General features: G+C 39.8%; 1 protein-coding gene and 1 long non-coding RNA gene across 2 annotated transcripts; both read right to left on the bottom strand.

The window, feature by feature from the left end:
* Window positions 1-2,609: 2,609 nt before the first annotated feature.
* Window positions 2,610-6,325, bottom strand: LOC120787533. Its single transcript, XR_005706948.1, has 3 exons — window positions 6,125-6,325; window positions 5,144-5,233; window positions 2,610-4,227 (listed from the first exon to the last, which is right to left on the bottom strand). It is a non-coding gene; the product is annotated as an uncharacterized LOC120787533 (long non-coding RNA).
* Window positions 6,326-7,012: 687 nt separating this feature from the next.
* Window positions 7,013-21,237, bottom strand: si:dkey-81h8.1 (uncharacterized protein LOC100034657 homolog). Its single transcript, XM_040123251.1, has 7 exons — window positions 21,156-21,237; window positions 16,227-16,329; window positions 15,787-15,900; window positions 15,592-15,648; window positions 12,585-12,722; window positions 7,405-7,452; window positions 7,013-7,174 (listed from the first exon to the last, which is right to left on the bottom strand). The coding sequence occupies exons 1-7, from the start codon at window positions 21,158-21,160 to the stop codon at window positions 7,013-7,015; spliced, it is 627 nt and encodes a 208-aa protein (XP_039979185.1). The 5' UTR covers window positions 21,161-21,237.
* Between the last annotated feature and the right edge of the window lie 2,969 nt (window positions 21,238-24,206).

Genomic DNA, 24,206 nt, shown 5'->3' with positions numbered 1-24,206 from the left:
ATCAGTAGACGTTGTCCTATGAATCACCGTGGTCAACGTGTGACAACAAGGAGTTAGGGTGTATTGTGGAGCAGCTTTTAATAATTCACTTTGCAATAAAAGCTTTCTCAGACATATTTATTCAATTAACATATTAAAAGTTAAGCATGTAACATAATACCCAAACCTTTTTAATTCTGTTCTGCTTGGTTGATAGTTATCATATGAATATCTTTTCCTTTCTGTTAATCGAGGTGTAGGGTTCTCTGTGCAAGATCTGCAGTAAGTTTGAGAAGTTTGGGAAAGTTTGAGCACACTGAGGCAGGAAAGTGCATTGTCACTGGGACTTGTCATTGTCAGTTAACGATAAATATTTTGAAGATTAACATTGAAAGTGAATTTTTTCAACTACTGCACATTTGATATATTTACTGTCAGTTCGAAGGAATAATCCTAATATTTCTTCAGTCAGGAGGGATTGCAGAAAGGTGAAGATGTCCAGGCAGAGTAGAGCAAGATGCAGGAGAGAGATTTTCAGCACAAGGGACAGGCAGCACAAACTCATAAAACAGGACAGGCCCTGAATTTAAGCAAGATTTGCTGCTACTACAACTGTGATGAAAAGGTATGTTTCAGTTTGGTCCATTTCTCTGGTCATTTCTCATCAGTGTCGTGAGTCGTTGAGTCTGTTCTTTGGCTCTGCTTGCCTATCTGTAGCATGCCACAGGTGTACATCTGCCGCACAGACATCTCACCAGACAGCATCGGTTGCCAATGAGCAAGCCACCTGGGCTGCAGGGCCTCTATTTGAGGCTGTCAGTTGTTTACATGGGATGTGATTTAATAAGGTCTGTTGTTTACATGCACCAACGCATTTAATTGGAAACATGCGCAAAAGTGATGAATATGTCATGCATTTGCCTTCTTCAACAGCTGTCTTATTTCTTTGGCATCTATTGTCTGTTCTGCGCCGTAGTTGCTTTTATTGTGTTGCTGTTAATCAACCAAACAAAGTCTGAAAACAGACGTTGCAAAGTATGTTCCCATACATTTATGTTAAGAAGGACTACATGCGCAGAAAGAACACAGCCAGACAGTAATCAGGTTAAATCATTTACATCGTAAATCATCATTTCATCTTTTGATCACTTTATGAAAAGGCTTAGACTACCCCTCTGCAACAAATTGGAATTTTGATTAGTTTGGGCCTGTTAATTCTGATTGAGGCGTTTTTATGGAGCATTTTTATTCTGTTTGGGTTTTTAAACTGATTATAATTGGAATATTAGGCTCTAAATAAACTGACCTAGTGTTGGGTCAAATTTCACAACTTTATAATCTGCCTCAAAAGAGCAGTGCCAAATATCTGATTCCAACATTATACCAGGAAGCTAGTTTTCTTACAAAAATGTTGATATTTTAATTTTATTATCAAGCTTTTCTGTCCATAGACTCAAAACCTTCCTTCTAAGTGTAACGTAGTGAGGCGATTTCAGTTTTGTCCATGTGTTTGCAATCTGCCACACACACATCACACCAGTTATCACTGAGCACCAGCGGGTGCAGCCAACTGAGCCACCCCGGCCTCAGGGCTACTCTATCAGCTGCGGTTGTAACTAAGCTCGGGCAGCCGCCTCCTCTTTTATAGACTGTTGTGTCTGATTCCACAGCTCTACATTCAGCCTTATTTTAGTAGCACCAAAAATCAGATCGTGAAACTGCTTTTATATTAAATACACTGATATATTAGTGTCAGCTTTTCTCAGTAGCTAGTGAGAGGACAACATGGCAAAGGGATTGTTTTGGTTCCTGAATTTGGACATGCCCTCTGACTTTCCTTGGAAGCAGGCCTACAAAGAATGAAGAACTACAACTTGTAGTCTGTGCTGGTTCCAAAACATCATCTGGAGGAGTTTTCCAACTAGAAGCAGATAGATATTTTAATATAGGGGGAGGCAGAGGGAAGTGCAATACCATTCATATACATTTACTCTCCAAGCTAGGAGCAGAGGAATCAAGCTGAAAATCAGTGAAGATGCCCTTTAAAGGTCAGAATGATGATCAAAGATTAATCTATAACATTCATATTGAAACTTTACAAAGTGCTTCCGGATAAAATTAAAAGATGAATGACACAGGGAAATTATGACTGTAAAGAAATATGTGTAGTGCGTGCTCCTAAATTTGTGCAAAAACACTAGTGTGAAATATAAGATATTACACATAAAGGATTAAAATTCAAGATAAATTATAAAATAAAAAATAAGTTTAGGAGGATATTTATAGGTCAGAGGTTCACCATCTTGATGGCCGGAGGAAAGAAGTTTTCTTTGAGTCTCTCCGTTTTGGATTTACGGCTACAGATGCATTTATTTGAATGTAGAGGCTGGAAAAGTCTATTGCTGGCTTGTGAGGATCCCTCATGATCCTGCCAGCTCTGGTTCTCCACCTTTTGCTGGAGAAGGAAAACTTTGCCTTCAGTGTGATTTGTTGATTATCTGGAGTAACAGGGACACTGTTCCTGTGAAGATATGTTGCTCTTGAAATGTTTAAATGTATTTTTCAAGGCCATGAGCAACAAAAACAAAAACTGTCTGACTGGAGAAATACCACTAGAGGAATGAGAGAAAATATGTTTTTGTGATTTGGGTGAACTGAACCATTATAATTTCAACTTGTTTTTATTGACTATAACTAAATGTGACAAAGAATATAGACAGTATGTACATTGTAGATATTAAAGAGGCAATGAATTATGATAAACAAAAATGCCAGTGCTCTAATGAAAATACCTGAGTTTGTGATTAAATTTACTGAAATTTATGAAGAAAAAATTCTCAACAATACTGTGTTCACATTTGTAGTGATGAAACTACATAAAGGCTTATTATTAAATGCTACAGTAGCGATGGTGATTATTAGTGATTGATGAGAGTAATAATGGATATCTATTGTTAAATTTATTTTTACTTTATTTTACTTTTAACTGTATTTTCATTGATTAAAATTTTCATACATTGATTTACACTTAATCATGCCATCCTGTGGTTTCCACAAATACTAACAAGCCAGTGCAAGAAAACAGTATGTGACACATTTGAAAAGGAAAAGTAACCTTGGCAGACAGCCAGGGCTGTAGCCTAGATTTTAGGAATACTGACATTAAGAATCCCAAATCTCAAAGTGTTTTGCTTACAACTACAACAAACTACAAGCACTATAGTTACAGAATAATTCCTTTCTTAAAGTTCTCAGTAGCTACAGGCTTGCTGGTATGCGTTTAAGGTTCAGAACATTTCTGTGAAATAACTGAAGGAAATGTTAAACGATTATACCTTTTGACCCTTCTGTACTAATCTGCTTCTTTTGAGCCTCTCCATTTTGGGGAAGTACTAAATTACTGAAGCACTCTTTTAAGTTTGAATCTCAAGATAACAGGTCTGAAATATTACAACAAACAATGAATGGACAATACACTGTACATCGGCTGTGGTAAAACCGTTTCATCAGTTAATTGTGGAGTGGCATAAACACAAGTTTAGAATAGCATAAATTTAACAAAAAGTTTTCTAACTGAGCAACAACAAGAGAGGTATAAGACCTTTGAAAGGCAAAATAGTATCAGGTTACAAATTGAATCTGCCTTCATTCTATTTAACACAAAATGTGCACACACTATTCGTGAAGTGAATATATCCTACTCATTCTTTGCTTGATGTAAGAATCTGCCTGTCTTTCTGATATTTTTATTTCTCTAAATATACTTATTTGAGTGGTCTTATATATTTGTAGAATAATAATCATCCATATCATAACCACAACATACTATATTGTAGGTCCAGCAGTTATAACACTGATGCTGTGTTCATGTCATGCCACAAGCGAGAGGACAAGATAACAACGTGTTTACGTGTAAAAGTTATTGGAGCATTAACATTTATTCTTACACATCTGCTGCTATCAGCAGATTTGTTGTCACTTTGTCATGTTGGTATGAGTCATCAAGCTAAATGGAAGTTAACTGAGTCCTAATTATAATGACTACCAGGGGGCTGACAGTAATAGTTTTTCCCAGTTGACATCTATGTCTACACCGTGTCTGACATGACATGACTCCACAGGGAGCAGGGTGTGCTGAGCTCAGGGTTCTGTACCCACAGCCTCTATAGGTTCCACCTGGGGTTCAGTTGGTGGGGTGGAGATATCCTCCACCTGCTCTGAATCTGGTTCAGTCACAACAACAGCCACCTGCTGACACAAAAAGAACAGTAAACTGTGAAAATGGCTTGCAGAAAATATGAATATGTCAAACTGTAATTTGAGGGTTTGGTCAGACTCGCCCTGTTTGGTTTTACTGAATTCTGCTCCGTGAGAACACTGCTGCTCAAATCCTACCATGGACCAAATACCTCACATTCCATACAAACTCTGCAGTGGTTCACTGTTGATAGAACATAACACAGACCAACCACATTTAACTAAACAGGCTTATGTGATTTGCTCTCTGAGTATACATGACAGCTATTTCTCCATCATTTAGTAGACATCATCCTCTCCTTCTGTTTCCAGTGGTCCTTTTTTTGGTATGCAAATGTATTACCCAAAACCTGCTGTGAAGTTATCATAATTAATGACATACAGGCTAAGGTTTGACTCTGTGGACTGAGGTTTTTTTTTCTATTTTTTCACTAATAACTAGTTACTAATACAGTGACACTTGACAGAGAGCAAAATGTAAGTGCTGTGTGAACTATGCTCTCTACTCCCACATGAAGACTATTCAGTAGCTTATTAACAGGTGAACCATTTTACAACATTACCCATAAGCATCCATTTAAAATGGCAGCGTAGGAGCTGTGAAATAAAAAACCTCTGGTGAATCAGAATCAAGTATTCACTGTGGCCATGGTATAGAAGAATAAAGCTAAGGCTTCTTGAGTAAAATTCATATCCAACTATTACTTTGTTAGCTAGCTGTGCACATGTGGTCTTTGTTTTTTGTGTCCAGAGGCATGGAGGACACTTCATGCCTCTGGACATCATACACAACACTGCAACTTCATAGACATATTATGGAGTCAGTAGAATTCAGACAAAACAAAAACAGGGGCTGATCGTAGTCATGGTCACACACATAAGCTTCTTTCATTATTTTAAAAGCTACCTGAGATGGCTCGGCTGCAGCTGGAGCAGCCTGTACAGCTGGACCAGGTGGGGGGCGAGTCTGTGGATAGACAGGTTTCTGGCTGGTCGCCTGCAGGAGACACAGAAACACTGTTATGTTTGTTAAGTAGTAGTTTCATCTCAGCCTTCTGCCAAACTACTGACATTAATAGGAGCAACTTTTACAGGCTCAATACAGTTTTTATTTACGCATACGTATTAATTTAATGTAATTTGTGTGTGAATTATCAAAACTATGAGTTAATAATCAAGTCATCTTTATTGAAATAATTAATTTCCAACAGTAAACAAAATCTAAAAATGTTTGAGCATGGTTGCTCATTCTTGACAGTAGAAACTGTACTGTAGTGTATATGTGACAACAAATGCTAAGGTCAAAGGTCCCCTTGCAAGATTTTTAACTTTACTTTCAACCACCACTCACAGTCTTCATTACCAAATTGAGTTAGCTTCACTTATCAAATTTACTGTTGTCACTTATTCGTCCCTACCCAACATCACCACCGGTCTCACCTAACCGTCCTCTCATGCCATTTTACACCACTGTCTATCATCCATGTATTACCTGATTTATTTACCTAAACATTTTACCTGAGGAATTTCACTTTACCACTCATTTCTTTCTTATCCAAGATAACCATGTATCCACATCCATTACCATATTTACCTTAGTTACTTCCCTTCTCACCTAAACACACTGTTTCCACTTAGCCAATTTTCTATGTGATGTGTATACCCTGCATTTAAAACGTGCCTTGCTGCTCAAACCACTTAACCTGAATATGGTATTGAGTCGTCGCCTCTTAGTCAATATACCTGTCCTGCTAATCACCAACTGCCTACAATGCATTTTTAATGTATTCAGAGCCCTAAACTTTCTTTCACATCCTGTTATGTTGTCCACAAAGGATATCAGGGGCTCAGTGAGAGTGACCATCAGGTTCTTGGTCACCTTTCTTACCAAGGCCCCTCTCCCCTGATTACTCAGTTTGGCAGGGCGGCCAACTCTAGGAAGAGTCCTGGTTGTTCCAAACTTCTTCCATTTAAGAATTATGGAGGCGACTGTGCTCTTGTGAATCTTCAATGCACAATCCTGTTTTTGAGATCTGCAGGCAGTTCCTTCAACCTTGTTGCTCTGATGATATGCATTGTCAGCTTTGAGACCTTATATAGACAGGTGTGTGCCTTTCAAAATCAGGCCTACTCAATTATATTTAACACAGGTGGACTCCAATCAAGGCTTAGAAACATCTCAGAGATGATCAAGAGAAATGGGAGGCACCTGAGCTAATTTTCTAGTTTCATATCAAAGGATCTGAATACTTATGTTAATGGTCAATTTCAGTTTTTCCGTTTTTAATAAGTTTGCAAAAAATTCTAAATTGTGTTTTCTCTTTTTCATTATGGGAACTGATTGTAGATAGATGAGGGAAAAAAATGAATTTAAATTATTTTAGCATGAGGCTGCACAAAATGTGAAAAAAGTGAAGGGGTCTGAATACCATCCGAATGCACTGTATTTCCAACCTACTGCTAAATTATCCCTGTATTTCAATGACATACCACTTCATTTAACAGAGGGGTTGATTCATTACACCTTACCAACTACTCATCCTCTATCTCACCTAACCTTTATTACCACCTGTGTAATCTAGTTTGCCATGCATCCAGGCAACTTACTGCTTTACCTTAGTCACTTTACACCAGTTGAACAACTGCATTTACCTCTATCTGATGTAATCACTTTACCCTCGCATTATTTGGGTATACTTTTTAAGGGGACAATATAAAACAAAAAACAAAACACAAACTGTGCCCATGTGACTTAGTCTTGGAGTTTTCCTGCCCCCTAGAGGTCAAATATCACTTGATGAAGCTTGCATGTATCAGAACTCACCTGGGTTCCACCAGCAGCGAGGACACTGAGTCCAAACAGCATGACAGTGATACAGATCAACAGCTCCAGTACCAGGAAGATCACCAGCGTCCCCAGGATCCCATCAATCAACAGCTAAGCAGAGAAATCCAAGAGCACTTACAGTATGGTCAAAAAATAGGAACAGTGTGTCAACTGACACAAAGTGTTTTGTGACACGGACAATTCCATGAAAAATAGTAATTTAAAAGTCTTTTTTTTCTCAGTTAAAGACATGTCTGTCTTCTACATGCACTGTACAAGGCATAACAACAACATAACCTACATGACCAAAGTATTAGTTATAACAGTAGTCAGTCACTTACTTTACACTTTTGCTCGATCAGCCCGGTGCATTTCCTGAAACAATGTTGCTGCAGTGGACAGTAAAGACAAAGAAACATGGAATCTGCTTTTTCACAACATGCAGTGTCTACTATTAATTCATGTGCTTCTAAATACGCAGTCATACATCAGTAATGGCTCTGTGTATGCTACATAATCTGCTTCCTCTGCTGCATGAAAAATACCTCTGTGTGTGACACTTGATTCAGTCATTAAGAATTGTGACTTCAGTTTTTTATATTCTCCCTATAGAATTAGAATGTGGGTCAAGAGATTATTAATATTTCCCGTTAAAAATCAAAAAAAAAAAATTTTTTTTTTTTTCCAAAAATACTCTGTGATGCTACGTCTGCATCTAAGAGCTACTGTATAAAAGAAATCAAGTTCCTCAAAATTTCCAAAAGTCCAAATTTAAATCATTCTCTCTGTGTATCTATGACATCTTCAACATGTTGAAATCTGGGGCCATATTCACAAAATATCATATCTTATCACTAGGAGTCCTCCTCTCACTCAAAGGTCCCAGCTAAAAAAGTTTACCCTTAGCATATGATCTAGTGACAAAGCTATGGAGAGCAACATTCGCCACCAAATGAAAGAAATTGCAATCGTTGTGTTAACACCATTAAGAGTTGTTTAGTGAATGCACTCCAAAGACTAAGTGCTGGTCATGAGCCAAAATGACTGCATGCTAAGCTCCAATGATTTTATCACTGTTGTTTGGACCATGGCAAGTTCAATACAAGTGTCAAATACAGCCTTTGGTATATAACATATATATAACATACCAAAGTTCTGTAATGGCTGTCTTACTTATTGGTAAATCAGGATGAAGTTTGCCCCTTGATTCCAAGAGAGAAAACATGATAAGATGCCCTTTGAATGAAGAAGATGTAAAGCAGTGCCATTGTAATGGGGTGACCTTCTAGTGAAAAAAAGGAAAAAGTGCCATTTAGGGTGCCTCTAAGTCAAACATACCGAATTAAGTGCCCTTTCAATGAAAGAAAAGAACAATAAAAAAAACAAAAAGTAAGTCACCTCAAGGGTGCCCCTCGTGTGAGAAAATGTGATGCCATGATGAATGCCCTTTCAATGGATAAAAAACATTGTGAATTGCGTTATAGTGCACACTATATAGGGGAAAAACGTTGTAAAGTGCCCTTCCGGTGAAGTATATGAGATACTGTGAGATGCCCTTATCATTGAGTAAACCAGCCATTATGTTAGAAATGAATGTATCCTTTATGTAGACTGGCCATTAGGAAAGTAAAGCACCCTTACAAACATTTTTGTAAGGGTGCTTACAAAAATGGAGGAAGTATGAAATGGTGACCGAAACGCCCATTAAGACTACATGTTAACCAGCAGTCACTTCCAAGCCATTTCCAAGCTGCTGCTCTGCACTGCTAAATCCTGATTTTATAACCGCAAAGTTGTGTGACAACATCACCAGACACATAAGTTAAAGACAACAGCTGTGCTCTGATTTCGACTATTTACCTGTAAAATGATCAGTCAGAGAGAAAGTTAGAAGCTCATTCACATCTGTGTCAGCTGCCGTGCAGTCAACTGAATGAGACACACAGAGAGGTGTGCCTTCGGAGGGAAAGCCCAACCTAGTGGTTGCGGGGCAATAATGGCGACTCCCTTCTATTGAAAGTAGCTAAGCTTTGTCCAAAAAAATCGCTAGATTTGTCGCTAGGTGCTTTTTTGAAGAAAAGTTGAAAGGGGTGTGAAAAGTCAGTAAATCTAGCGATAAAGGCGCTAAGATGGCAACACTGCCTGTGAACACCACCGTGATGACGCAGTAGAAACTGTTTGCGCCAATACATTTTGAAAGAGCAACAGCCAATGGGGAAACTCCAACACTCTGCTTGCCAAGCCAAAAAGTAAATCATTTTTAATACAGAGGTGTTGTTTTCGTTCTATTCTGAATTACCCCAAAGATTTTAATCTTAATTGGGATGTAACCTGTGTTATATGTAACCTGTGTTACATTCATCCAGATCCCATCAGCCAAGAACATGTTTGGTAAAAACCAAACATGTTCTTCTTTGCACTCCTGCTTCTCAGACAGCCCAATTCCACCACTGATCCATACCCATATATTTTTGACACCAAGAGGCACTATAAAGACTAACCCATTTAGTCCCAAAAATGTTCAGATATGTCAGTAACCCAGCTTAAAGAGGACAATCTAGAAAAAGGGCTACAAATAACTGGACACATGGCTATTCACATTTGTAATGGCTATTCATTTAGCTATTACAAAAATGTATAGTTAAGGGCATAAGCTAGCCTACGAGCTGAATAATATAGAGACATTAGTACAAACAACATTAAAAGATCACTCCAACAATAGGGAAAAAAGACATGTCTGTAAGACTACTATATACACATATTTACAAAACACATTAGTAAACCTATATAAGCATATCAGATGTTAACTTATAACATAGTGAGAGAGTGGTTGTATCTGACACTTTTGTATTGAACTGGCCTTGAGAAAGACCAAATGTGGTTGAATTGTGGGTTATAAAATCATAAGAGCTTAGTGTGCAGTCATCTTCTCTTCTGTAAATGTTGACACCATTGCCACGGTTGACATCATGTTTCAAGTCCACAGTGATTGGCCAGTGACACTAGTCTGCGACAGTGAATAAGAAACTGTGCGCATTATGTGAAAGGGTTTTGTTGTTGTCATTTTTGGAGTCAAGCTGCTCCAAGATTCCCCATTTGAAATCTGAACATCATGCTCACTTAACAGAATATCTGTAAATTCTACAACAGCTATCAGTCAGCCTCTATCAGCCGTTAGTATGGCAATATAGTCGCTCCAGGATCATTATTGTTACTGCATACCCCAAGCATGCTGAACAATCTGATTAAAAATTACAGACTTGATAAAAATATTTAGTAACAGAGCAATCATTATGTCCTCTGACTTGGATATATAATGCACATGTGTCCACTGTGGATACATAACAGACAAATAAACTGTGTACACTGCATAGGCAGTAAGTAAAGGGGTAATTAACTAGTTGCTGTTCTTTTTTTTTGTTTGTTTGTTTTTATTACAAACTGTTATACCATTAATTTTACATAACAGAAAATGTTGAGGTAAATTTAGCTGCGTTTGAGCTTTGTGGAGTTGTTGCCACCTGTGCTAACTGCAAAAGATGGCTCAGTTAATAGAGCAACAAATTCTGAAAGTCCAGTCAGTTTTTTACGTTTCTTTGTGCAATGCATTTTTGATTGCCATGTTCAAACTGTGGCCAAAGTATTTGAGCCATGGCCACTGAAGGTCTTGAACAGCTGCAATGATGTTTGCCCCACTGTCTGCTGCGATGCATGCTATTTTTTTCTGTTCTATTCCCCCTAGGAGCACTCCAGCAAGAACCTTGGTGGTGTGGCTGTCCGGGACAAAAGTGGTCTCAACACATTTGGATTTTAATGTCCAATCCTCAGAAACACAGTGAGCCGTTCTGGACATAGTAGGAGACATATTAATGCTAGGCTACATGTCTGTAGTCAGAGCAATGAAGTGAGTCTGTTTTAAGTCATTGGGAATATCCATCCTTAGCTTGTCTTAGAGATCAGGGATAGTGGTGTTTGCAGAGTATTTTCAGCTCGGCAGCTCGTACTGCCTGTCCAATGTAGCAAGCAAACTGTGTGACATGAGACCCTATTCTGTGCAAGATATGTTGCAACAGCAGCTGTGCACTGGGTCCTTCTCATACTGTCTTGTATTTGGAGCCTTTAGCAAAAGATCCATATATCAACAGCTGGCAGGTTATACCTTGGCTAACAACACCTGAGGTGCTAGGGAAAATTTTGCAGCCCCGGGTTGGATGGCAAACCCTCAAATGTGCAAATAAAGTAGCGGTCTGCGAGCCCTCGACTGGCACACATCTTTCACAAACCCTGCATGTAGGCTGTGTAATTACCTTTGCCTAACCTTTGGCATCTGATGGAAAGGCACACGATTCCTAGATACATTCCCAACATTTGTCTTTCAACACTAAGTCATCCTTGCTGGCATTTTAACCACGTATAGCTTATTTCTGCTCCCCAAATGGTAGATTAAGAGTGTCCATCAACATTTATTATCCAGTACCTTGATAGGAACCACTGGGGTCTATAGAATCCTAGTGTAGCACTGGACCTGGCCAGTCAGGAGCTAGTTTTGGCCTGGATGTTTTATGAATATGAATATGACCGCTGGTGATTTTATAGTTTGTAACACTGCAATTTCTGTTTTTAAAATAGTATAATCCCTTATTTTGTTATAGTGGTCAATCATGCCCCTTTAATCCCAAATGTCCTTCAAGTTCATTGTTTTAATTTAGAACCTCAACATAATTCATAGATACCATCAACAGTGAGCTTAGAATTGGTAGCACCATTGGACACTAACAAAATCAGGGACTGCACCTTTAAAACAATAATGAATCGGGTTGACACATTAAAGTATGCTTTTTAAAGTCCAAACAAACTGTATCACTTCAGATACATAAAAAAGGATAAGAATCACAGGAAATTGTAGATAGAAACTAAAAAATCTTAACATTATCATGTGGCCATTAAATACTTGTGATTGTAAATATGAAATAAATGTATTTATCAAATGGAAATAAAAGTGTCTACATAGTGACTGTTGTAACTGTGGAAACATGTTTCTAGTCTGATTTAAAAAAAACTGACAGACTGAGTAATCTGAGAGGGTTTTGTTTGTTCAGGAATATATTTCTGTCCTGCAAACATTGTTTCAGTCTTGCACCAGGCAAGATTCCTCTTTTCTAAAAACAAACATTGTAGCGACCAACTCCGGACATACTAATCACTTTTAGCCACAAACTGAATTTCTGGCAGCTATTTTGTGATGTTGTTTACAACAGTCAGTTAATTAAAATAATTGTGGATGTTGTTAATGGAATTCAGTGATATGTTTTAGATGTTAGCGCTAATCAGGCTGTAACATCACCTGCCACAGAGCCAGAAAAACACACCTCATTTTAACGGCAGAAAAGCTTTGTTACAGTACTAGCTACTGATATGGTTCTTTCTATGTGCTATACCTGTTTTATGATCATTAAAGCCTTAAATCTAAAGAATTTCATATATTGCTGTGGCCCCTCTGTGTATGTTTTACAGACAATACCACGGCATGTAGCTCCAGTCTGCGGCAGTGTTCACAGTGGTAAGAGTCCTGGCGGTAGGGGAGGTGTTTGGACATCAGACCCAGGGCAGCAGTGGAAAACGCAGCACTGATGAGATGCAGCTCTAGGACGCATTTCACCTGCAAATGACAGCAGCAGTGTGTGTGTAAAAAAGAGGAATTACACAAACCATACAACATGGAAATGATGCTGCATCACACCTACGTACACTTTTCTGACATTCGTCACATTTGCCTGTGAAAAGGCCTTCAATGGCCTTTTGTTTATTATTGGATAGCAAGTAACAACATGATACTGATGACAAAACTGTATTTTATTAATTTAGTATTTGTAGAGAAGCCAAAAAACGGCAAAACAGTGTACAAAATACATAGGTTAATGTATATGAATGTTACACATTTTTACAAATTGCATATACACTACTGGTCAAAAGTTTTAGAACACCTCCATTTTAATGACACAATGTACTCTGAATAAACAACTTGAGATTAAAAAAATTAAAAATAAATATTTTAGTCAAACAAAATTTAAACTACAGCAGCCAAACACACACGAATTCTTTCTATAATTAGTTCAATAAATTGAATTAACTGAAATTAAAAGTTGAAAGTTCGGCCCAACACTGTTGCTGAAGTTCCCATCAATGTGTTGTACCTGCAGGTTCCTTTGCTTTCACCTCTCCAGTTCATCCCAAACCAGCTCGTCTGGAGAGTCCTGGAGATTGTGATGGACATTCTATGATTAGAAGTCTACAGTCTTGATCTTTTCTTTGAAGGTAGTTCTGCCATAACCTGTAGGTATGTTTTGGCTGATTATCTTGCTGTGGGATGAACCCCTGACCAACCAGTCTGTCTTGTTTGTTACTTGCCTTTTTCCCACCATTCTGATAGTAATATATAGAACTAGTTCCTGCAGTACAGCGTTGTCCTAATAATGCATCAGAGGGTATAGTAACACAGTTTGTTCCAACACTGCCTTTATACAGAGAGAGGGTTTGTTAGTCATCAACAGAAGTTGGGACACCTGTGGGAATTGTTTGCATTAACTTTCAAGGTTTAATTTGCATCCATTCCTGCAGGAAAGCTACAAGTGAACCAAGTTCTTCATCCCTGAAAAAAGGCCGTTTTCTATGAAAAATAAAATTTGTCAGTTTTTGGTGACCGAAATTTTTTTTTGGTACCACTCAATTTTGTATCATTTAAGCCTTTTCACTGGTCTTGAGTGGCTTAAATTTCAGTGAAAGCTGGAAAAATGGGGGTGTCCAAAAGCTTTTGACCGGTAGTGTACACTATCATGTTGCTACACGCCTGATCTCATCTGACATATCGCTACATAAAATGCTGGAGACAAGATTTAAAGTATGGAGTTTTTCATATTGTGTAATCTTACAGAGGAACACTTTAAGGCCTCTAGTTTCACAGTGGTGTAGTATAGTGGTACATGCTGGAAAAAACACCAGTGATGGTATTTACAAAGCCGTCCGTAATCAGAGTGAAAACGTGGAGCTAATTGAAAATAATGATCTGTGTGGATGTCATGAACCTAATCACAGCTCAACAGAAGATCTGTAGATCCATCAGAATCCAGACATATGAATATTTACCTTTAACTGCTGAAATAAATGTGAGGACAAACACTCAAACACACTGAATCAGCTGACAATAAGGAAATATGTATCTTAGGCTGTTATATTAATATGTTTAAATGGACTGCACTTATATAGCGCTTTTCTAGTCTTATCAACCACTCAAAGCACTTTACACTACTGCCACATTCACCCATCCACATACACTTTCACACAGACATTCTCTTTTCGAATACATACGGCACACACACACACTCACACACCAATGATACATTGGGGGAAATTTGGGGTTAAGTATCCCAGGACACTTGGACATGCGGACTGGAGGAGCAAGGGATCGAACCAATTACCTTCTGATTAGTGGACAACCCACTCTACCAACTGAGCCACAGCCGCCCATATATATTTGTATTTACTGTACAAGATTCAAGACTCACTTACTAACTAGTGTTTATACTGGTCCATTTCCTCCATCGCTCTGCCAGATTGTGTATTGTGACAAGACTCAAGACTCACTTACTAACTAGTGTTTATACTAGTCCATTTCCTCCATCGCTCTGCGAGATTGTGTATTGTGCCATCCCAGCCGTAACTTTCCAGCCTCACATACTTTTTTTTGCCCGTTTTTTTTCTGTTTTGACCCACTGCCTGTTTTTGGATTTTGCCCTTTGCTTATTCCTTTGCCTTTTTTTTTAACCAGGTTCTCCTGCCTGCCTGCTGCCAACCACTTCCCACTGTCATAATTCGCCTTTGGGGAGACCTTTCTTGCCAGCAGCGGGCTAGTTGTTTGATTCGACAACACATCACGCCTGAAACTTCATTACAATAATAATTGCCTGTTAGTTTTTGCCTGCAGCTTTTTTAAGTAATGAAACATTTAAACTAAAAACTCTAAAATGTCACTTTTCACCACTTCATTAAAACAGCCCATTTCATGCAGAAACACATATACCTGGTAAATCTGCATAGACGTGGTAACATTATGACTTGAAATTAAAAGAATGTTTGAGGGTAATTCAGCTGCAACTTGACATTGGCAGAGAAATGTCCCTACCATCCATATCCAGATCTACAACTATGGTCTCTCCAGGTAAAGAGGACGAGTAGGTAGAATATTAATTACACACGCACAGCAACAGAAGCAGCGGGAGATTCTGTTGAGATTGGAGTGAACACACACAGCTGCAGCCTTATCTGCTGTTACCGCCAGGTTACCAATGCAAAACTAGAGGGTTAAGTGTTACAGTATGTCAGAGGGTGGATTTTTCCTTTAAATGACCACTGAATGAATGTAGTTAATTATGAATGTCCAATAGTGATCTGTATCATTACAGAGCACTTGAGATGGTCAAGACTGTAACACAGAGCTCTGGTTTAATCCAGATTGTAGAAGCCAGACTCACCCAGAACAGAGTAGGTCTCCTACCACTGTGGACCAACACTGAACCAGACAAGGTCACCTGGTGGGTTACAATACAAATTACTTAGACAATGCATTTGGAAGAAGAGAAAAAATAAGAAAGGCATGAAGAGATGCTGTGACCTGACAGAATCTGGATCTTCCCATTGTGTAAGATTAACAAGACTTTCTAACTGACCTGTATGACAACGATCAGGAAAAGAGCCACATCCCCCGTAAAGTGGACCTCATGGATCTGGAGGACAGAGGCACTCAGACAAAGAATCAAAGCACCAATAACGATCTGGATTGCCTGAGGGTCACACAACAAGTAGAAAAGTTGATCAGCACATCTGGTTCTACAGGTACACTCCAAATATGGCAAACAGTCAGAAAGTCAGCCCTTATATCCCTTTAAATCAGAATTCCAAAACCAGGGAAATATTTCCAATATTCCATCTTGAATTCCTGGAAGACATGAGGTTATAATAGTATACTATTTCTAAATCAGCCAAAGTCACCTGTTGCTTTGTATGGGATGAATGCATATATATGTACTGTATATGTGAGTTAGAATCACTGACTGGCAGGGTATATTGTATGTGGTCTTGTTTACAAACTCTGAATGCTTCTGCTCACCCCCAGAGTCTTGGGCTCCATCTTCAGGTGGGACTGCAGTTGGCCCGGGGAGAGGGTCCCCACCACAGGCATCGCGTCTTTATCATTAGGAGCCATCCTGCTGCTGATTGAGAAACAATCAACTTTAATAGAATGTTGTAGGAAAGGACTGAGTCAAAGAGAAAATAATGGACAGGATGGATAAAAGGTTTTGGAAGTATTTCAGATAAATATACAGTAAGATATACACAAGGATACACATGTAATGTATGCACATGAGCATGTGGGTGATAGGACTGACCTCAGAGACTGGTAATATCTATCTAATTAATGTGCCTTGGTTTAACAGAATTCTACTGATCAACAGTTAGTGGCTGGAACATGCCAATAAATACAATAAATAAAAAGACTGCTGACCCAGTGGGGGGAAGAAAAAAATCTACTGGCTGACAGATGTACACAATCCAGGATCCAAAATGTTCTAAATTTTATCATTGCAAATATTTTTTGAGGAAAGAAACACATTCAGCACCTTTGTTAAGTTTCAAGAATACACACAAGGCAGGTTATACTGGGGGCAGTATTACCCGGCTGTTGTGGAAGTCAGCCACTATGCTGTGTCCAACAGTGTTTCTGGATAGTCAGGGGGTGGATTTTCAACCAGAAAAAGAATGGGTAATGTTAATTTTTTGCATATCTTCAAAGAGTTCAAAGAGTTATTGAACTCCACACTTCAGTTGACCAGGGACTTTGATAAAAAAATCCAAACACGGAAGAACATATCAGAGAAGATAGACATACCACAAAATTAATCTTGATCATTTTTCACTCTTGTGCAGTCCATAGCATCCTGGTCAACTGATTTGTTTTGATATAAATGAAACAGGTGCTGGTTAAAAGCAAATCAGAAATATTGTGTGCTAATACAGTTGAAAGATGCCCTGAAGATTCCGTTAAACAAACATGTGGCATTGCTGTGCATTGTTGACCCCTACTATCATCGTGGTTCATGTGTGTCCTTGTGTGCAGGCTGATAGATCACCAAATAGAAGCAGCTTTTTAAAACTCTGCTCTACAGCACCGCTAGTGGTCAGAAAATCCACAGGGTAACTTTGACATAGTAACACTGAAAGTTAAATGTTATAATTGGTCTGGCCTTAAAATGGTGCATTTATACAGCACAAACCCACCTGTCAAACACAATAGGTCATAAACAAATAAATAAATACATAAATGGGCAAACTCCCATGACCCCTCAAGTAGCCTTGCAAGGGTAAAGAGTTGTTCCACTCTTCCACGGCCAGGACAGAATCCGCATTGCTCCTCCTGAATCTGAGGTTTGATGATTGGCCAGAACCTCCTTTCAAGCACCCAGGCATAAACTTTCCCCGGGAGGCTGAAAGGTGTGATACTCCCATAATTCGAGCACAGCCTCCAATCCCCCATTTTAAAAATGGGAACCACCCCCCTTTGGTCTGCCAGTCCACAGGCACTGTCCCTGACCTCCATGCAACATTGAAGAGGCGTGTCAGCCAAGATAGAACAACTACGTCCAGAACCTTAAGCATCTCAAGGTGAATCTCATCCACTCCTAGCACCTTGCCGCTGAGGAGCTTCTTAACTAATGGAGAGAACTCTGCCAGAGACATGAATGAGACTTCCCCCAAGTCTTCAAACTCTGCCTCCTCCTCAGACGACATGGTTGTCAGGTACAGGAATTCCTCAAAGTCAGCAGTTTTCCGCCCCAGCTGAAAACAGCCTGGGCTAAGCCCTGTTTTCCCTTTCTGAGACACCAGATAGTTGGCCAGAACTTCCTTGAGGCCAAACGAAACTCTTTCTCCATGGTCCCCCCGAACTCCTCCCACACCCGAGTTTTTGCATCTGTGACCACTGCAACTTCAGGCTATTTAGCCTGCCTGTACCTGTCTTCTGTTTCAGGAGGCTCCTTCCCTCACCACTGGTGTCCACCAGCATGTTCTCGGGTTGCCTCCACAAAAGCCACTAACAACCTTAGGACCACAACTCCTAATAGCTGCGTCCACAATGAAGATCTTTGAATATAGCCCACTCAGATTTCATGCTGTTTGCTATGGATAATCCATGGCTAGCACAGATATCCAATAACAAAACATCACTCGAGTTTAGTTCAGGCAGGCCATTCCTCCCAATCTCCTCCCTCCAGGTTTCTCTATTGTTACCCACATAAGCATTTAATTCCCCCAGAGGAACTATAGAGTCCCCAGGTGGTGCCCTTTCCAAAACCCCAAACACAGACTGCACAAAAGGTCAGATACTCGGAACTGCTGCATAAGCAAAAACAACAGTCAGAGTCTTCCTCTTAGCGACTTGCATTCGCACTGAGGTGACCCTCCCTTTCACTTGAAGAACTCCAACACAATGACACTCAGCCAGTGGCTCCTGAGTATACCCACACCTGCCTAGCGCGTCTCGCCCTGGACAACTCCAGAAAAGGATAGAGTCCAGCCCCTCTCCAGGAGTTCGGTGATAGAGCCAGTGCTGTGCGTGGAAGTGAGCCACACTATGTGTAGTACCACTCCACCTCCCCCACCAACTCAAGCTCCCTCCACCCCAGAGAGGTCACATGTGCTTTGTGGACTTAGAGGAAGGACCACGACCATGTCAGGCAGTTACTACAAACGATTCGGTCCCTACATAACCAGGGAGTTTTTCCATATAGGAAGTAAAACATCTTTGTCAGGGGTTGTTCTCGACCACAATGATTGTCCCTTGACACCAATCCTGGTTGTGATCTTCATGGACTAGGATATCAAGGCCTAGTCTGGGGGAGGAGAATGTCCAGTTTGGGGACCTCAGAATTGCATCTCTGCTATTTGCAGATTACGTGGTTCTGTTGGCTTCATCGGAACGTGACCATCCGCATGCAGTGGGGTTGTTTGCAGCCAAGTGTGAAGCGGCTTGGATAAAGATCAGTTCCTCCAAGTCTGCAGCTTTGGTTCTCTGCCAGAAAATGGTGGATTGCTCCTTTCAGGTTTATGACCATAGTGAAGGAGTTTCAGTATGTTGTGGTCTTGTTCACCAGTGACGGTAGGATGGAATGGGATATTAATAGGCAGATCGGTGTGGCGTCAGCAGTAAAGCGGGCATTGTACCAGGCTGTTGTCGTGAAGAGGGAGCTGAGGCGAAAGGTAACGCTTTTGATTTGCAAGTCGATCTAAGTTCCAACCCTCACCTATGGTCATGAGCTTTGGGAAGTGACCAAAAGAATGAGATCATGGATACAAGCGGCTGCAATGAATTTCCTCCATAGGGTGACTCGGTTCAGCCTTAGAGATAGGGTAAGGAGCTCTGACATCCAAAGGGGGCTCAGAGTAAAGCTGCTGCTCCATCGCGTTGAAAGGAGCAAGAGGAGGTGGTTCAGGCATCTGATCAGGATGTCTTCTGGGTGCCTTCCATTGGAGCTCTTCTGGACAGGTCCAGCTTGTAGAAGACCCTGGGGTAGACCTAGAATATGCTGGAGAGATTATATATCTCATTTGGCCTAGGAACGCCTTGGGATCCCGCAGGAGGAACTGGAAAGCATTGCTGGAGAGAGATTTCCTGACTAAGAGGCAGAAGATGGATGGATAGATGGATTTAATAAAATATAATGCTCTAATGAAGCACTAATGTTGAAAAGGTGTGTAAATAATCCAAAATCGTAACTGTGAATAACTTAGATGTGTTTTTAGACTAAGCACTCTGAAAACATTCACTGATTAAGACTATACAATGCAGCTGACAGCTCAGGAAAAGTTACCAAGTGGACCTTGAGTTAAGATTACTTTGTAAAAACGTTCTTATGTGGTCAAAAGTACAGTTTACCCCACATGCAAAAAATCCTTTTACTCCATGATTCAGCTCCAGGTATCTGTTAGATGTTATGTTACAACAGTAGATATAATAGCTGTGCATTGGGGTGTTACTGTTTCTTAGTGGTTACAAGACTGTGACTGTGATTTGAGGTCCTTTCTGTGTGTAGTTTGCATGTTGTCCCGTACTGGCTGCTCAGGGCTGGTAGTCACCAGGGGGGACTGAAAAGAAATCCTCTGAACATTATGTTAGCTAATTTAGTATTTGTTAAATTATCATTATGTATTGTGTGCTTTTTGGACAAGAAAGTGAAAGGTGAGGAGATGCCCTACCGTCTCTCCTATGATCAGTCAGAGATTAGTAAGCTTGTCACACAGATACTTCAGTACACTTCATGTATTTACAGGTAAATTTTCAATAGACTCTGTCAGCACTGATTTGAGAATAAAGATGCTGAATACACTGGATGTATCTCATGTATCTTTGCCCAGTCCAAAGCCTGCAGACTGACCTCCAGACAGGCAATAACAGTCTTGGGTCAGCTAAACCAAGGACTTATGCTACTATAGAAGAATACAAAAATACATTGCTGGGTTCCCTCTATATTATGGGCTGTGTATTGTATACATATCAATCTGCTGACATGGAGATCATTCAAGATGTGCCTCTTCAATTAGGCTATAAGATCGCAGCAGCCAATAGCCCAATGTTTTTGAGCATCTATTTCTTTGAACTCTATACATAGATAAGTAGAGAATTAGCATTCAGTCTTCCATTTAGTTTAGAATGAGCACGCAGATCTTTCTGCTGAGTTAGAGAACCGTCCAGTGGTCTGCAGCAGAGACCCAGGCACTGATGCGACCGCAGTAGGATTTGGCACAATTCCAGAGGCTGACAGGATATAAGAAATTTATATGAAATGTCCAGGGGTCCTACACGGATTTGATGGACACATAATGTAAGGAACCCCCCCCCTAAGAAATGTGTCCATACGAAGAATTCTGATGAAAAATTAATACTGATGCTTCACTTCCTCAGCGATGTTTTTAATGACACTGTCCCAGGCTACCTGTCCTGGTTTCTCCTGCAGGACAAATCGCGGTGAAGAGATGATCTTACCTCATCTGTGTTCCAGCAGCTCGTCGTCTATTTTCTGATCTGCTCGGTCAAGATGTACAGCTGAATGTGCTGTCAGTGTTGTGTGGCTGCTCTGCAGGCTGCAGCAGGGTGTGTTCGGGAGCTGGATTTCACTGCAGCACATTGGTGTTGCGACTTTTTGAATTCCTGTCTGATGCAGTTCACGTGCATCACTGCAGCGTTCAGCAGGCTGGGCTCTCATTACGTAAGACCGTACCTATAAAAAAAATGTAACACATAACCCCCCCAATCTAATTAATTTCTGCCCTTATGAAAAACTGTATGTGTTTAAACATAAGCACGCTCCTTTCCTTTACAAGCTTTTAATATATCTCGTTTTCGCTTGACGCTATTTTTAGTGATCAGCTACAAAATAATGAATTAAAGTGGTAAAACAACACCAGTTTAGTACTTTGTCCTTCATATAAACATAGGATGATGTTGCTTAAATAAACAATTTTGACCAAAATTAAAGGGAGGGCTTTACAATTGTAATTTGCTCTCTAGGAGCCCCCCTAGTCTTTATGGTTCATTAGTAGCCACTTACTTCTTCTGCCTTCAACGGGTGGGGACAATTTTATATCATTTTTATTTATTGCCTCAAGGATTTTTACAATCTGTACACCATACAACACCCTCTGTCCTCAAAAAGGGATCCCTCCTGAGGACTGAAATACATGCACTAGATGTCATGTGTACAGAACAGAACAACATAGTGAATTTTCAGTATGGACAATGAGGATGACACAACATAAGAGACAGATTATAAACATATATGAAGGATATAATCTGGGAAGATGTCAAACAACTTCCAGGTGCTGACAACAGACCAGAGCCACATGAACTCCTCTTCATCATGAAGACCTGAAAAGAGGACAAAAGAAAACCCAAGTGCATCACTCACACATCTAGGAGAAGGAAGCCCAAAGAAGGAGAGCAAGATGAAGAAAGATAGTAAGTGACAGAAAAGATCCTAGTAATAATGCTTGCTTGTTCCACATTGTTAACAATCAGGTAGACACAGTTACACTGTTTCAGTAGTATGCATATATTTTCAGATACGTACTGACTAACCTTGGAAATTAAAAAGGATAAACACTTGCCAAGTCAAGAGTGGCCGACATGTTACTGGGTGTATGGTGACACAACTGCTCTCCCTGTCCTGTCTGGTTGTCAGCAATTCAAACACATGCTCAGTTGGACTGAAATGAGTTTACTGAGTCAGTAAAAAACATTCCTCCTCTGTTTGGCTTTAAAAACAGTACCCAATGGCTTGGCTGTATGTTTAAGATCATTAGCGTGCTGTATTGTCCTAACATTGGTGGAGTAATAGGGTCAAGTAAAAAGGGCCATGAGTCCTACACTGTTCTCTTAATATGGATGTCAAAAAAATCTGAAAAATAAATAGAATTGAAAATTTCCAGATTTACCTATCTATAACTGATGGAAAACAAAAAAAAGTGTGTTTTTACATTTGCTACCACAAGATACAAATATGAAATTCAACGTCTTATATTAACAAGACAAAGGTAACTATGACCTCACTTTAACAAGTTATCAATGTGACACAAAGGCACTGATGCCTTCGTGACACCCCCCCCAGAAGTTACTGGGGACTCAAGTTAAGGATTTAACATGATATAGATATTGGCCACCAGGTGGTGGCAAAGGACAACTGGCATTCCACTGACTATCACAGTGTTTGCAGCAACATCATGGTCAGCACTTCAACACTGCTTCCTGAAGCTGTCTAACAGTAGTATAGAGTCCAGTAGCTTCATGATTCATCATGCTAAAAGAAAAGCCAATGAGTCTTAAATTACTGTGCAGTATCTTAGGTTTGTTAAGGTACTGAACACTGTGTATATGCTGTAGAAAGAGCTACATTTGCAATTTGCATAAAAGGCCCACAGTGAGGTAATATGCAACTTTTTAGTCTGAGCAATCCACACGGCCTCATTTTGGATTTGATGGACATGCAGTGAAGTGAAGAAATGTTAAATGCAGGCAAATGCACTGCTCTCCCTCACTTCTTCAGTACTTACTCATATTTTAACAGATTATTATTAACATGTCAACTCTTCAGTTCTTTAAGCTCTATAGGGAAGTGTGTTCACTGCATTTGAGCCATCCCAAGTATGTAGGAGCAGTGCGCAGCCACAGTGCTGTGGTTGGTTAGAGTCAGTTGTAGGACTATTTTTAATTCCTTACATGTGTGCGTTGAGGTGGAACAGAACACTGGGGGGAAATCTTACATTAACAGGCTTATCTTTTCAGCCCAAACCATCTTACTGAGCTCTCTCTGCCATCCCAGCACCCAGCAGGTCTTTTGTCTTGTTGTGACAGCTGTGTTCAGTGTCATGTTGTGGAAATAGGAAATGCATTTTTTCACAAATCACAACTTTAAGGGGGCTGCAGCTGGTGGGAGGGAGTCATATTTAATAATATAACATCTCAAGAGATATCACATTTATGTCCAGTGAGGGATTTTCATCAGGTCAACACTAGATCATTGTGGAATTCTTTACTTCACCCTTGAAGATATTTTTTTTCGGATATCAGGACCTTATATTCATTGTACATTTTTTAGAAATACTGTATGTTGGTGCAGTTTATCAAGGGATAGCTCTGACTGGATGATGTAGAAACCTTTACATGGACACGGTCCTTCCCCAAGTTAATAAAGAAAACGCTTGACACATGACAAATGATTGTGCATCTGGCAGCTATTGTTCCCCTTTCCTTTGCCCCAATAGGTTGTAACTGTTAAGGACAAAGGAATATTTCAGCAAAAGAGAAATATAAGTTCCAAAGATCTTCCCTCTGCACCTCAATAAATGTGTGGTGACAGTAAGAATAACAAAGCAAAACAACTGGATGGATAGAAAGCCTTCAGTGGGCAACAAATCTGAATCAAATCATTTCATATTTTAAAGGATCACCCTGACATTTAGGGAAATCCTCATTTGCTGTCTTAACTAAAAGTCTGATGAAAAGATGAATCAATCTCAGTTTTATCTCTAAAATGTGAAA

The sequence above is a fragment of the Xiphias gladius genome, unplaced genomic scaffold (genome assembly GCF_016859285.1).
Source record: "Xiphias gladius isolate SHS-SW01 ecotype Sanya breed wild unplaced genomic scaffold, ASM1685928v1 HiC_scaffold_1483, whole genome shotgun sequence".
In the NCBI taxonomy this organism is placed as follows: domain Eukaryota; kingdom Metazoa; phylum Chordata; class Actinopteri; order Istiophoriformes; family Xiphiidae; genus Xiphias; species Xiphias gladius.
This window is presented reverse-complemented; position numbering and strand designations above follow the sequence as displayed.